The sequence below is a fragment of the Schistocerca cancellata genome, chromosome 5 (genome assembly GCF_023864275.1).
Source record: "Schistocerca cancellata isolate TAMUIC-IGC-003103 chromosome 5, iqSchCanc2.1, whole genome shotgun sequence".
Taxonomy (NCBI): domain Eukaryota; kingdom Metazoa; phylum Arthropoda; class Insecta; order Orthoptera; family Acrididae; genus Schistocerca; species Schistocerca cancellata.
Genome location: NC_064630.1, coordinates 701,105,602 through 701,120,093, shown reverse-complemented (window position 1 = coordinate 701,120,093; position 14,492 = coordinate 701,105,602). Strand labels below are relative to the sequence as shown.

The following is a 14,492-nucleotide window of genomic DNA, read 5'->3' as shown; positions in this document are numbered from 1 at the left end:
TATAACTTTCGGTGAAAAACCTGTAAGGAGATTTGCAATGATATTGCTACTAAATGGTAAAAAATTTTCCTTGAGTGCCAAAATAATTTTATTTTTAGTATGATGAAGCATTTTAGGAGAACAGTATCATTAGATCTGTGGCATAAAAGATAGGATATAAAGCAAGACATTATAAGGAGTACATTTCAGCAACTTTGTAACAGCAGAAAACTACAGTGTGTCTTGTCACTTTCTGCTCCACAACACTGTCAGTGCCCAACTGCCATGATGCTGTCAGTGAAAATAATGCAGTGCCGTCAGGCATAATAATTATATGACAAATGTGTATTAAAAGCAAAATAAAATATATGTTTGTTTGGATGGCTGTCTTCTGTAGCTGCTGTTATAATCAGTTATTATTATTATTATTATTATTATTATTATTATTATTATTATTAAGATGGAAAAACAAATAACAATGAAAAGTATATCATTTAGGTTGTATTTATAAGAAAAAATTGTTAATTAAAGGGATCAAATTTTCACCAACAAAGCCATAGCTGCAGTACTCCAAAGCTGGAATTCAAACATAGCATGGCAGCACATATCAAAATTACAATGACTGATTATCTCAATTATTTGCAGTTTAACTGCAGTGACTGATGATATCAGTGTTATAAGAGTAACTTGCTGCTAGGCCATAAATGTCAGTGGTTCCTGTTAATAATAGTATTTGTTCTTGCACCCTTCATGAGAAGCTGCCCACTGATGGTGTTATGTAATAGTAAGTGACAAGGCACACTGCAATGATTCTGATAGGTACATCCTCTGCTGCAATGTATTCCTTTTAATATCTCATCCTATACCCAATGTTTTATGCCACAGATCTGATGATATTGGCTAAGGATGGGAGGGAGAGGGGGAGGGGGGGTGGGTGGGTGAATGTATCATGTGATCAGAAATAAAATTATTTTGACAGTCAAGACACATGTTTTACCATTTAGTGACTACATTAATGACTCATAATCTACTTATTTGGGCAGATGTATGATAAAACTGGTTATCTAGCTACTGGAATCCAAGGGAACTACAAATGAAACCAGCAAAAATTTCTTTATTGTTCAGAAGTGTGTAGAAAACAATGTTTTGTGCAATGAGTATAGTAAAATATAGATCTTGGCCAGCCCCATATTATTTCAGTTTACGTTACTCTTTGGATATACCTGATATCATGCCAAAACTAAATTCTACAGAGTCAATTTTTTCAATGTTTCTTTGTTAACCTGTAAGAAAGTGATTGTGAAAAGTGAAAAAAAGACATGCTTTACTGGCTTCGAGACCCTATCTGGGGTCTTTGTACTTGACATCACTTTAGCAACTTGCAAGTTTTTGTAAAGAGGATGAGATGTAATAATTAGTACAACACAAACACTCAGTCCATGAGATCTGGGCAGGAGCAGAACCCAGGTCCTTGTGATCTAGAGGCAGTGATGCTAACCACTAGACCACCAGCTGGGGACAGCTGTGATAATTAATGCACAACATGAGCAGTGTGTGTTCCAACCACTTCCCTGTAATATACCTGAAGTGACTTCTACTCTTGTCAGTTACTCTCAATCCAAGGTAAAGTGCTCTACCAAGAAATGCTAATGTCAGTCAAATTTCATTTGGTACCCCATGTGGTCATAGTTTTGTTAATAAATGGTGATTTGATTCTGAATCAGAAGCTTTTCAAGTGTCAAGAAATACTGCATCTAACCTGGCTGCTTTGATCCATGGTTTTCAGGAATTCATGTGAGAAAAGCATGAGCTGGGTTTAGCATGACCAAAATTTTCAGAATCAATGCTGGTTAGCATGGCAGAGGTTGCTCTGTTCAAGATACCTTATTGTGTTTAAGCACAGAATACGTTTTAAGATTCTACAACAGATGGAGGTTAATGATATTGGATGTTTTGTTTATCACTTCTGTTACCATTCTTGTAGACAGGTGTGACTTGTGCTTTCTCCCAACTATTAGTCATAGTTTTCTGTTGCTTGAGGGACTGAAAGAAAATTATGGTTAAAAGAGATGCCAACGCAACTACACATTCTGTATAAAATCTGATAGGGACTTCATTGGGCCCTGGGGCCTTGTTCAATCCTAGTGATTTCAGTGTTTGCTTAACACCACTGACACTAATACCTTTATCATTTATCTTTGCAGGTATCTGAGAATTAAAAATGGGGGGGGGGGGGGGGGGGGGAGCTACTTCTGTACATTCCTTAATAAAGGAACATTTGAAGACAGCTTCAGCATATCTGCTTTTGCTTTGCTACCCTCAGTTCCTGTGCTGTTCATGAGGGTCTGGACACTAACTTTGGTGCTGCTGATAGCCTTTGTGCATGATGAGAATTTCTTTGGGTTCTGTGAGAAATCTCTCATTAAGATCCTGCTGTGGTAGTCATTTAAAACAACACAATTGCCCTTCTTACAGCCAAACACTTTTCATTTAGTATCGATTTCTCTAGCACTATATTTTATCTTCCTCCTATTATGCAGTAGTCTCTCTTTCTTTTGGAGTTTCTTTATGGAGACTGAGTATCATGGATGATCCTTCCAATTGTGAACTGTTTTACTAGATAATTATTTATTCAGTGCTTGGTCAACTATGTTTGGAAGTTGAGCCACAGTTGCTCTGCTTCTGATTTGTGGAAATATAGTGGCTGCTTTGCTTTAGTGATTGTTCTTGAATCTTGTTTTTAATGGTAAATCTGAATAATGTTGTACTAGTACAAATGCATTGCTTGGGGTTTTCTATCAATGTAATGTAGACAAAAAGCACAAGACTATCAGTGAGGACTCAAGATAAAATCATGCTCCAGAGTGGTGGGGATGCAGTTTTAATAATAACTACCTCTGCTGATAAAAAGCAGTAGGAACTAGTGTTTGTTTTCATAAGTTTGGTGATATTAGAAATGTGCCAAGGAGTATGTGAACTTCCTTTCTTCAGCATAAAAGAGGAGATATTTTGACACTCTGAAAGATTGTTGTTTGGAATTAGGCAGTCAACTCTTTGTGTGCTCTGTCTCTTTTGTCACTCAGATGAGTTGCAGAGTAATGAAAAATCACAGGAGGACTCAATGTTTAGTCCTATTCTGATAGATTGAATTTACATGAAAGAACGTCTCTACTTCATGAGCAACAAAAATAGTTTCAGTTGATATTTATGTTAAAAAAAATCCAAGGGTATCACTTTTTTTAGTGATACAATGTTATACTGTTCACATGTTCTCAATATTTTAGAGTGGTCACTGCCTGTGCAATGGGATATTTACCAAAAGAAATGAAGTATTTATTTTCTTACAGGTTGAACACAGTTAATGAAGGAAAAGTAGCAGTTGGTGATCTGACTGGTTTCCTGCCATGCACTCCAAATGGTGTCATGGAATTAATAAAAAGGTATGTAGTAGTTTTAAGGTGCACTTGAAATACCAAGTGAAAAGAGTAAAAATAAGGTCATTGGACTAGAGTAAGAAATAGAAGTAGTAATGTATAATCAGTAGTAACTGTACTGAGAAATGTGGAGAAATTCTGCTATCTGACTTGTGGTCCTGATGGCACTGTAAGCTGTAGGTTGATCATAAACGGAATTAGAAGTTGCTGCTGTGTTGGAGACTGAATACCACCATCTCCTAAATGAAGGTGTTAGCTACTACATCACATAAAAAATTAGTACCCCAAGGAGACATCACTGTTAATACTGTTAAACACTACTAATAGTGTTAAACACTATTTCTGGCCTTGATGATTGTCTGAATACAGTGATGAAGGGAGTTCCCAAGTTTCTTCAGGTATGGCCTATTCAACTGAAACCACTTGTTGATGATTAGATCCCATAGAGCTTCTGATGTTCTTGACAGACCCAGACATTTTCTGTGGGATTAAGATCAGGTGATATACCTGGCTAGTCAAGGTGTGACAGGATGGCTGAGAAGTCATCAAACCCAGAACATAAGTGTGCTGCCCTATGAACATGGATGTTGTCATCTTGGAAAATGGGAGTGCCCTCAGCATACTCATCCTGGAGATGTAGATGAGTGGGTAACACTTTGTCACCTAGGGGAAAAAAAACCATCATGGTCCATGTTCAGTGTAACCTAATTGAGGTGGTGCAAGTCATGGCACAAAAAACATCAGAACATCACAAAACAACCTCTGGCTTGAACTAACCCTTCAGATGCTAGAGATTAAAGCCATTATTGGGCTGTTGATGCACAGGACATAGTGCACCAAGGAAAAAGGCAAAATTGCAACTTATTGGACCACACTACTTGCTTCCAGTTAGCTATCATCCAGTTTCTGTGTTGTATGGCTCATTGAATATGAGAATCTTTATGTACAATGTGATCAATGGCCTTTTGCACGTTAATCAATTCCAGATGTTCACTGCATTCAGTTCTCTTCACAATGTTCACTGAGAAATTGTCCCTGCTGGTTAGTATATTTTTATGACCATTGTTCTCATGCTGTGTTACATGGCTGCGAGTGATCACCATTCCTCGTAAACTTGTTGGGCAGTGTACATTGATTTTGATTTTTTATTATTTCTTTTATTTTACACGTTTAGTCCCCTAGGACCAAATTGAGGAGAAAAATCTCCAAGGTCATGGAACGAGTCGGTACATCAAATCACAACATAAAGGTAATAGCAGATAAAATAAAATGTTTAGGAGCCCAAAAAAAGACAAGCCATAAGTTTATGTAAACACAACCATGTGTGACGTATGAGGAAACTCTTCAGTTTCAACTTGAAAGCATATGGATGGCTGCTAAGATTTTTGAATTCTTGTGATAGCTTACTGAAAATGGATGCAGCATTATACTGCATGCCTTTCTGCACAAAAGTCAAGGAAGTGTGATCCAAATGCAGATTGGATATCTGCCTAGTATTAACTGACTGAAAGGTGCTAATTCTTGGGAATAAGCTGATATTGTTAAGAAGAAATGACAGTAAAGAATATGTATATTGAGAGGCCATTGTCAGAATAGCCAGACTAATGAACAGGGTTGGACAAGAGTTTTGCAAACTTACACCACTTATTGCCTGAACTGCCCATTTCTGAGCCAAAAATATCCTTTGCGAATGGGAAGAGTTACTCCAAAGTAAAGTACCAAACATAATAAGTGAATGAAAATAAGCAAAGTAGACCACTTTCATATCGAACATTCACTTACTTCAGATACTGTTTGAATAGTAAAAATGGCAGCATTTACTATCTATCTGAACACTTAGAAATTTGAACTGCTCAGTTTCATTAATCATATTCCCATTCTGTGAAATTAAAAGTAAGGTTTTGTTAAATTGTGTGCCATAAACTGTAAAAACTGAGTCTTACTGTGATTTAGTGTTAGTTTATTTTCTACAAACCATGAACTTATGTCTTGAATTGCACTATTTGGAACAGTCCCAACATTGCACACAGCATCCTTTATTATCAAGCAAGTGTCATCAGCAAAAAGAAATATTTTAGAATCATCTGTAATACTAGAAGGCATATTATTGATATAAATAAGGAACAGGAGTGGCCCCAGCACTTGATCCCTGGGTCATCCTCCATTTAACTATGCCCCACTCAGACCGTACATCATAATAATTCTCAGAACAGTGGAGAATGATCATTCGCTGTCTGTTTTTAAAGAACATGTGAACCAATTATGAGCTATTCCCCATATTCCATAATGGTCCAACTTCTGGAGCAAATTTTGTGATAAACACTATCAAATGCCTTAGTTAAATCAAAGGATATGCATAGTATTCAAAACCTTTTGTTTAATCCATCTAGTACCTACAAGAGAAAAGAGAATATAGCATTTTCATTTGTTAAACCATTTCTAAAGCCGAACAGTACATTTGATAGCAATTTATGTGAAATAAAATGATCATTTATACTTACATACACAGCTTTTCCAATAACTTTAGCAAATACTGCTGGCATAGAAATAGGTCTAAAATTGTCTACATTATCCCTTTCTCCCTTTTTATAAAATGGCTTTACTACTGAGTACTTTAATCATTCAGGAAACCCACTATTCTTACAGAAAAAAATACAAATATGGCTGAGTATAGGGCTAATATGTGCAGAACAGTACTTTAATATTCTGCTAGGTACTCCATCGTATCCATGAGAGTCCTTAGTCTTCAGTGATTTATTTAGTGACTTAATCTCCAACTTCTTAGTATCACAGTGGCATATTTCAGACATCAGTCTCAGAAAGGCGTTTTTCAAAAGAGTTATGATTCCCTGTAGAAACTGTGATACATCACCAGATCAGGTGACTTCATTCACGGGATGAACATGGGCACATCCAGACATGATAGTTTCTTTCTGCCATTCTGTCACATCTCCATGTTGATGAATCTTACTGTGTTGATGCCATACAACTGACTGGCACTTATACAGCCCTTCTCTGCCGTGACTTGTGTCAGGACTGGAGGATCACATGATCACATGGTACTGCTGTACCCTTTCTACAGGGGTAAAAAGTGATCAGTGTGCTCTTTTAAGGGGAAGACTGTGTTTTGTTTGGCAAACTTATTTTGTTAGGGCTACAATGTTGGACACTGTATTGGCTTTGGGACAATCGCAAGACTGCAGTATGTTTGATGATGGCAAACTCATATAAGTTCTGAGACTTTCATCAGCTACCATGTACAATTTTCACAATAAATACTGTGATCTGAATAAAAACTTTCATTAAAGAGTCATGGAAATAGTCAACAGTGTGAAGATAGCAGTATTACTAACTTGGATTGTGATAGGAGAGGGGTCACACTGTAATAGATAACTCAGTGCTTGATTGCAACCTTTGAGCAACTGTACCATCCATTATCAACAGGTTTCAGAGGCAATGATTGTGCTCCTTCTTGCAATTTAATACAAAATAACAAAGATGTAAGGTTGGGCATTGAAATGCTGCATTATTTCTCACTGTATATTGGGAGCACTTCAGCAACCTGTATGTTGTACTGACCAGCTTCCATGTGACCGATGTCAAAGCAGGAAGCCTAAACTCACATAGGAAAACTACTGAGAATCTAATCCTTGATGAGCATATTGGGATTTTTAACTTCTCAAAAGGGATCCAAATATATCAAGAAATAACGGTCAAAAGCCCATCTACGTAATACTGACAAAAGACTATTCACATTATTAATAAACTATTTGTTGGACTGTCTTTTTGCTTTGGACTGTGTCCCTCTCCTGTAGCAAATTTCATCAAAACAGTGAGGTAATTAGTAGTCGACAGGCAGTTTACAACAAACCTTTTCCTGTGCTGTGCCGGAAAACATCATATGTAAAGTGTGACACTTCAGTTATTAACAGTTGCCTTCAAAGTAGAATCCGTTTGTGACCACACACAACGGCATTCATTCCTTCTACTCCTCAAAACATTTTTGCATGTTGTCTTCCACAAGCCTGCACTGCTGATCCAATGTTTTTGCCTTCTGACAGAGGGCAAGAACATGTTTCTAGCCAATTAGTCATCCACTACCATCTTCTGTGTCAATTGTAATGAAACTCATTACAGCATGACACAATTCAAGCTGTAAAAGAAGTTTCACACAAGTATACCATGACAAATAGTTTCTTACTACAGAGTGACAAAAATTGAATTCCCACTCGTGATGTTTCACATCAACATTTACCCTGCAGCCCTGGTCTAGCTTCTGGGGCTGTTTCCCATTACTAGTGTGTGTGAGTGAGAGTGTGCCGAGTGTAGTGCATCCCGCACGTGTGTTTAAATAAACTGCTAACTGTATCAGTGCAGGCTGGTCACTAGATGCCACTTGTGGGAAGCTTGGACACGGCTTGGTCAGTACCGCTGTATCTATTAGTGACTTGCTTCTACATACACAAGGAGCGGTGCTGACTCACCGTCACCATGTACTTTTAGTTTGTACCATTCACATCAGCTGTTCTGAGTATCACTTATGTTGCACCTTCTGTATGATTCTTTTTCCTTGTCACATGTGGAGTCATGAGAGGCTTATTTCTGTTATTGTTCAGAGGTTTATGAATAAATCCATATTTGTGTTACTTGGATCAGTTCCATGTATTACTTCACTACTACATGATTAGCAACAAGTTTGGAACGGTTTCCGCATGTGCAGTTTTTAAGTGCAGTTTCATCAGGTTTAGTCATTATGGATGCCGTGCTACCAGCCCTGACCACTTTGTCAGCTTCCCTAAACAGACAGGATACTGCTACATTGGTCTATCCACCTACTTTTCACTCATATGATGATTCAGACTCCGACAGAATTTTTTGGCTTTTGGTGTGACAGACTCGAATTTGTGCAAAGCCTTATTCCTATCACGGATTCCACCTAAGGTGTATCAATTACTATGTTAGCTTGCCTCTTTGCAAGAACTGGCAGTTCTTAGTTTTGATCACATGTGCAGTTTTTGTCCAACTACCAGTGCAAACAAATGCATGTCATAGTGGCACAAGTTGAATTTTACCGATAGTGCAAGAAACCAAACCAGTCACGTAGTGCCTGGGCAGCCAAACTTCACAGCCTTTGCCACAAGTGTCAATTCATTACTGATGCCCTTAATTACAGTTATGAAGACTATGATGTGCAATGCAGTTATCTGTCTAGTTCCAGACAAGGAAGTGCACCATATGGTTTTACTTTGTGAAAACCCCTTTTGGTAGAAGTTTTGCAAATAGCACAATTTTTTGGAGCTTCTCAGACAGCAGGTGACCAAATTCAAGCATGGAGTGGTGTGACAGCAGTGTCACAAGGTGTGCCCGCTAGGACAGCAGATAGCTTGCACAAGGAACTGACAGTGGTGGCAATAAACATGCGGGCCCAGACTGAGGCAGGCCCAAGCATCCGTGACTGGCCTTTTCACTTTAGTTGGTGAGCCTTTTAAAGAAAATCCATGCACATGACTGTTGTCTTCTCTCTGGGGCATACAGAGCCATAATTTGTCATTATTTATGAGATTTAACATCAGTTTCAAAGAAAATTGGAAGTTGTCATCATATATTGGTGGTATTGCAGTAGCTGATATTGTTGCTCCAAGTTAATGCTGGAAAAATTTACTACTTATAATTGTTACAATGTATAGATCTTTAATGGTTTGAAATATTGATACCTTCAAAAAGGAAGGATTTCTGCCATGCAAACATATTAATTTAATTTTCTCACAGCAGTGACAATATTATGAAAAGATTGCTACTTACCATGTAGCAGATATGTTGAATTGCAGAGAGGCACAGCAAAAAAGACTGTTAAGAAGTAAGCTTATGGCCAAAAGGCTGTCTTCTGAATTAGACAACATATACTCACATATTCATGTATCTAATCCACACGTGACCACTGTCTCTGGCTGCTAAGGCAGTGGTCACGTGTGTGTGAGATGTGTTTGAGTGACTGTGTGTCTGTATGTTGTCTAATTCGGAAGAAAGCTTACTTGTTTAGCAATTTTTTTTTATTTTACCTGTCTGTGACTCAACATCTTCACTATAGGGTGGGTAGTAATCTATTTTTTTCACAACATTGTCACTATCCCATCCTGGATTTTCATTTGTCTGAATTTTTTTCTTACAGAAATGTGACATGGAAAGTGATGTAGATATGCTGTTATGCTTATAGTTTAGTATCAGACTTATTTCTTTATTTGAATTGCTCAAGCCGGCCACAGTGGCTGAGCGGTTCTAGGCGCTTCAGTCCGGAACCACGCGGCTCCTGCGGTTGCAGGTTCGAATCCTGCCTTGGGCATGGATGTGTGTGATGTCCTTAGGTTAGTTAGGTTTAAGTAGTTCTAAGTCTAGGGGGCTGATGACCTCAGATGTTAAGTCCCATAGTGCTTAGAGCCATTTTCAATTGCTCAAGATAACAACAGTGTGATAGGTAATGTTCTTACAAAACAAACATACTCAAGTTAAACAAACATGTGACTGCACTGTGGTAATTTGATTGTCAGATGATGACGACAATGATGATGACGACGATGACGATGACGATGATGAAGATGATGACGATGATGAAGATGGTGAAGATGATGAAGATGAAGTGTATTTAGTTGCATAATATAATTTGGTTTCAGATTCAACCTTTGCAGACCATAAATTATAGCAAGTTCATGTTTTTTGCATATACAGGGTGAACATTAATAAAACCAACAAACTGCAGGAACAGATTCCTGATTGGAAATGGAGGAAAAAAGGTCCTATGAACATGAGTCTGGAAATGCATTGTTGTCACAGTAGATTGCACTGAAGAATGAATGTTTCTCTGACATTGTGCTGTCTTTGTAGTCCGCAGATGATGATTATGCAGATTGATGATGCCAGTTCTGGTAAAAGTTGCTTCATTGGTAAAGAGGACTGATGACAGAAATCCCACAATTGTGATGTTCTAGTGCAAAACCACGAACAAAATCATTCCCATAGAGCAAAATCTGCTGCCGATAATCCTTGGACCCATTTCAGGTGATTGTGATAGTAGCAGTTGTCATGCAGGACACACACAATTGTTCTTTGGCTTACACTATGTTGGCGGGCCACTTGCCTGGAGCTTGTACTAGGGTTCATTTCAATGTTCTGTAGGACGCAATTCTTCATATCTGGTTTATGCACAGCTCACCACCTCCTTGCATGTTCATCTGTCTGAAAGGACTTATGATCAAACAAACGTCCAAAAAAGGCTTCAAATGTTGTGTGATGTGTTGGTGTCTGTGAGGGTACTTGTCTTGATGTAGCCGTGCTACCTCTTGACCGTTTCCATTTGTTTGGCCGTACACAAACACTATCTCAGCTTGTTCCTGACTTGAATACAGGACCATTCAGCTGCTTACAATATGCTGCGTCAATCACACAGCCTACAACACAGAAGGAAAACATGTCACGTGGTCAGAGGAACTTCGATTCGTCTGTGCCAGCTACCGTGGCAACGACGCATTTCCGGACACAGGTGTTCGTAGCACTATTTTTCTTCCATTTCCAGTCAGGAATCCATCCTGCAGTTTGTTGATTTTATTAATGTTCACCCCGTATATCCATACTCTGCAAACCACTTTGAGGTATGTGGCAGAGAGTACTTCTCACTGTAACAGTTATAAGGGCTTCTTCTCATTCCAGCTTAATGTGGAGTGTGGAAAGAATGACTACTTAAATGTCTCCATGTGTGCTGTAATTAGTCTAATCTTGTCTTCACAGTTCTTTTGGAAATGATAAATAGGAGGCTGTAGTTCATTCCTTGTTTTGTCACTTAATACTTGTTCCTGAAACGTTACAAGTTGACTTTTATGTGTTTGTTGGCACCCACCTATATTCAAGTGACTATCAGTTCAAGTTTTTAATATTTCTGTGACACTCTCTAATGTGTCAAACAAAACTGTGACCATTCATGATGCCCATCTTTGTATATGTTCAGTTTCACCTGTTAGTCATATTTTGTATGGCCCCCACACATGACCAATATCTTCAGATTGATTGCACAAGTATCATCAGCAGCCTCTTTTGTAAACTGAATGCATTTCCCCAGTAGTCTGTCAATGAAATGAAGTATGCCACGACCTTTTATCTATGACTGAGCATATGTGATCATTCCATTTCCTATCCCTATAAACTGATACACCCAGGCATTCATACGAATTCAGTGAGTCCAGTTATGAGTCAGTGATGACATAATCATAGTCTTTTCTGAAGTGCATGATTTTATACATTTCTGGACATTCAAAGCAAGTTGCCAATCTTTTCATCTCTTTGAAGCCTTACCAAAATCTGAATGGGTATTTGTATAGATTTTTTTTCATATAGTTCTTTGTTATAGACAACATCTGCAATGAGTTTGAGGTTACTATTACTATTGTCAGCCAGGTTACTAACAGTAAAGGTCCCAACGCACCTCCCTGGGACATGCTTTCTACATCTGTCAATGACTCTCCATCCGAGATAATATACTGCATCCTCCTGCCAAGAAATCCCTAATCCAGTCACAAAAATTTATTTCATAGAACAAATGGTTATACCATCATTAATAAACATTGGTGTGGTACTGAGTCAAATGCCTTTCAGAAGTCAAGAAATACTGCAGGCACTCGATTGACTTGGTCTGTGGCTTTAAAGAAGTTGTCTGAGAAAAGTGGGAGTTGTGTTTCAGATGACTGATGTTTTTGGAATTCATACTGACTGGTGTGGAGGAGAGAATGGCGTTTGGCATTCCTCATTATGTTTGAGCTCTTCTACACCTCAAATTTGACATGCCAACCTTTTTTATTTATTTATTTATTTATTTTTTCCATTGCTGACATCATACCAACATTTGGAACTCTGTGTTTTTCGTCATAAGTAACCGCTTTCTTCTGGTTAATGAATTGTTCACTTTCCAAAATCAGATTACTGATTTTTGACTGCCTCCTGTAACTTCCATTTCACTTTGTAGTTATCTTGACCTAGGATGCTAAGTAACTGTCACTTTACCATCGCCCAAGTGTTTATCATTCTGTCCCATTAAATTTATTTTTTCACAGTTATCATCTGTTCTTTAAGAACTTAGCAGTCTGTATTCAGTAGGTTCGGTTTCTATTGGTTCACTTCTAATTTTTGTCCAATAAAGTGAGCTATTTTGTCCATAAAAGTACTGTTTTACAGTTTACATCCTGCATTTTCGATTGTTTGACTGTTTTACAGTTTGTAATAATTCAGTTTCATTGTTACTAGTATAGTAGCAAAGGCTGTTCCCTTTACTCTTAAATAATTTATGTTCTGCCACAGCTGTTCATACTATTTTGTTGTCATACAGATGTTTCTGTATTAATCCTTAAGTGGGTATTTTTTGTGTGTGTTCCTCTGCTTCAGTAGGTAATTTCCCCTAGCACTGGTCAGGGCAGCCACATCACCTGCCTTGCTGACTCATAAAAATGTCTTGTTGTTGATTTTAGTTTACAGACCAAAACTAAAGTAGTTTAGGATTGAATAGAATGCATTAAAGTGAACAATGAAATTTTATTGTCATACAATTACGAGTCATTCTCTGTGTGAAATATTTTAAAACATGATACTTAAAGAGGAGAATGGCACTCACAGAGAACAATGAAATTTTATTTTCTTATAATTACAAGTCATTCTATGTGTGAAATATTTTAAAACTTAGTACTGCACATGAGGAACTTCACATTTTGTACACCAGTAAAATATCTCTTCTAGTACATACTCCACACTTCCTTATTGGTCTTTTCTTTGCTGTGGTTGACAAAAATTATGGAAAATGTGAGCCACTTTTGGGATTTGAGTTGAACATCCAATTCATGCCCCAAGTTCTGGAGACGACACAGCCAACTGTTCCCAGAGACTAATTATGAATTTCTGTCTTTTTTTAAAATTTCTCTATTTTATTTTAGTTTTTTGTTGCCTTGCTTTTTTACAGAACACATACATTGGAGCATGCAGTTTTCAGAAAGTGACAAAAAATATTATAATACTTTTTCAGTCTGTTCCCAGCCATTTGGTAGTTTTGCAGCTGTGAATCCATCCTATCAATGCCCATTTGATTCTTGTTGTAATCCATGACAATCCTTGGATTTTGCACATTGCCATTCTTCAAATTTACTTCCTGAAATGTGAATGGCCATTATGATGTTGCTCTTGTCCTTCCATTTCAACATTTTCTTGTTTCTGTACAATGTTACATATTCACCCTTCTTCATTTTGCCATTTTTCGTGAAGTCAGGAAAGTCCTATCTGTTTTGTCACACTGTGCCAAAATGGTGGTGATCTTACTCATTAGTTCATCAGCTAGATCTGAACTAGTGAACCAGATGCCAGGGTAAACACCATTACCCATTCTGAGCCACTCATGAGCAAGCTCCAAAAAATTATAGAAATGTTTCCATTGGGATAATAACAGCCATAATATGTGTCCTTACCACTATACACAATGGAGTCCCATATATATCCAGAGCAGCTGTGATGCAATTCATAAAATCTGAAACTAAATCTGCTACACTGTGAAGGAATAAATTGCATCTGTCTGGAATGTCCTTTTTAGAGCAATGGAGATTCATCAACAGTAATGCCCCTTTGTGGCATTTAAAGAGATCTGAATTTGCTTCTTAAATGTTTCATTATCCACTAAACTTTGAACAGCTTTCTGCTCACAGCTGCTAAGGGATCATATGATATATTGTTTGCAAAGCCGGGAGATTTGAACAAAAGATCGAAATTTTTGTTTCATAAGTTTCCTAAAGAATGGTGCGTCAAGTGACTGCTTTGTGGAAAGTAAAGTTTGTGTTCTGGCTTGTGCAAAATTCCATGAAGAATGAATATTCCATACAGTATCTTCACTTCATCACGCATTGTCTTTCTGCAGTGAAACTTAGGTCTTGTTCTTAAATTGAGACGAGAAGCTATCTACTGATGTGTGTGTGTAAGTTTATTTGGTCAGCTACTGTTTTGCACAAAGAGTCCTCTATGAAAAGCTGAAAATAATTACTCATATCATTCTGTATAAGGGGC

At 37.7% G+C, this 14,492-nt stretch overlaps 1 protein-coding gene across 3 annotated transcripts in view; it reads left to right on the top strand.

Annotated features, from left to right (window-relative positions):
• LOC126187331 (C-1-tetrahydrofolate synthase, cytoplasmic) overlaps window positions 1–14,492 on the top strand; it is a 167,606-nt gene that overhangs the window by 69,655 nt on the left and 83,459 nt on the right. For all 3 annotated transcript variants that reach the window (XM_049928352.1, XM_049928354.1, XM_049928353.1), the window contains exon 5: window positions 3,327–3,419. In XM_049928352.1, coding sequence (XP_049784309.1) covers window positions 3,327–3,419 — 93 coding nt within the window. The remainder of the gene's footprint in view (window positions 1–3,326; window positions 3,420–14,492) is intronic.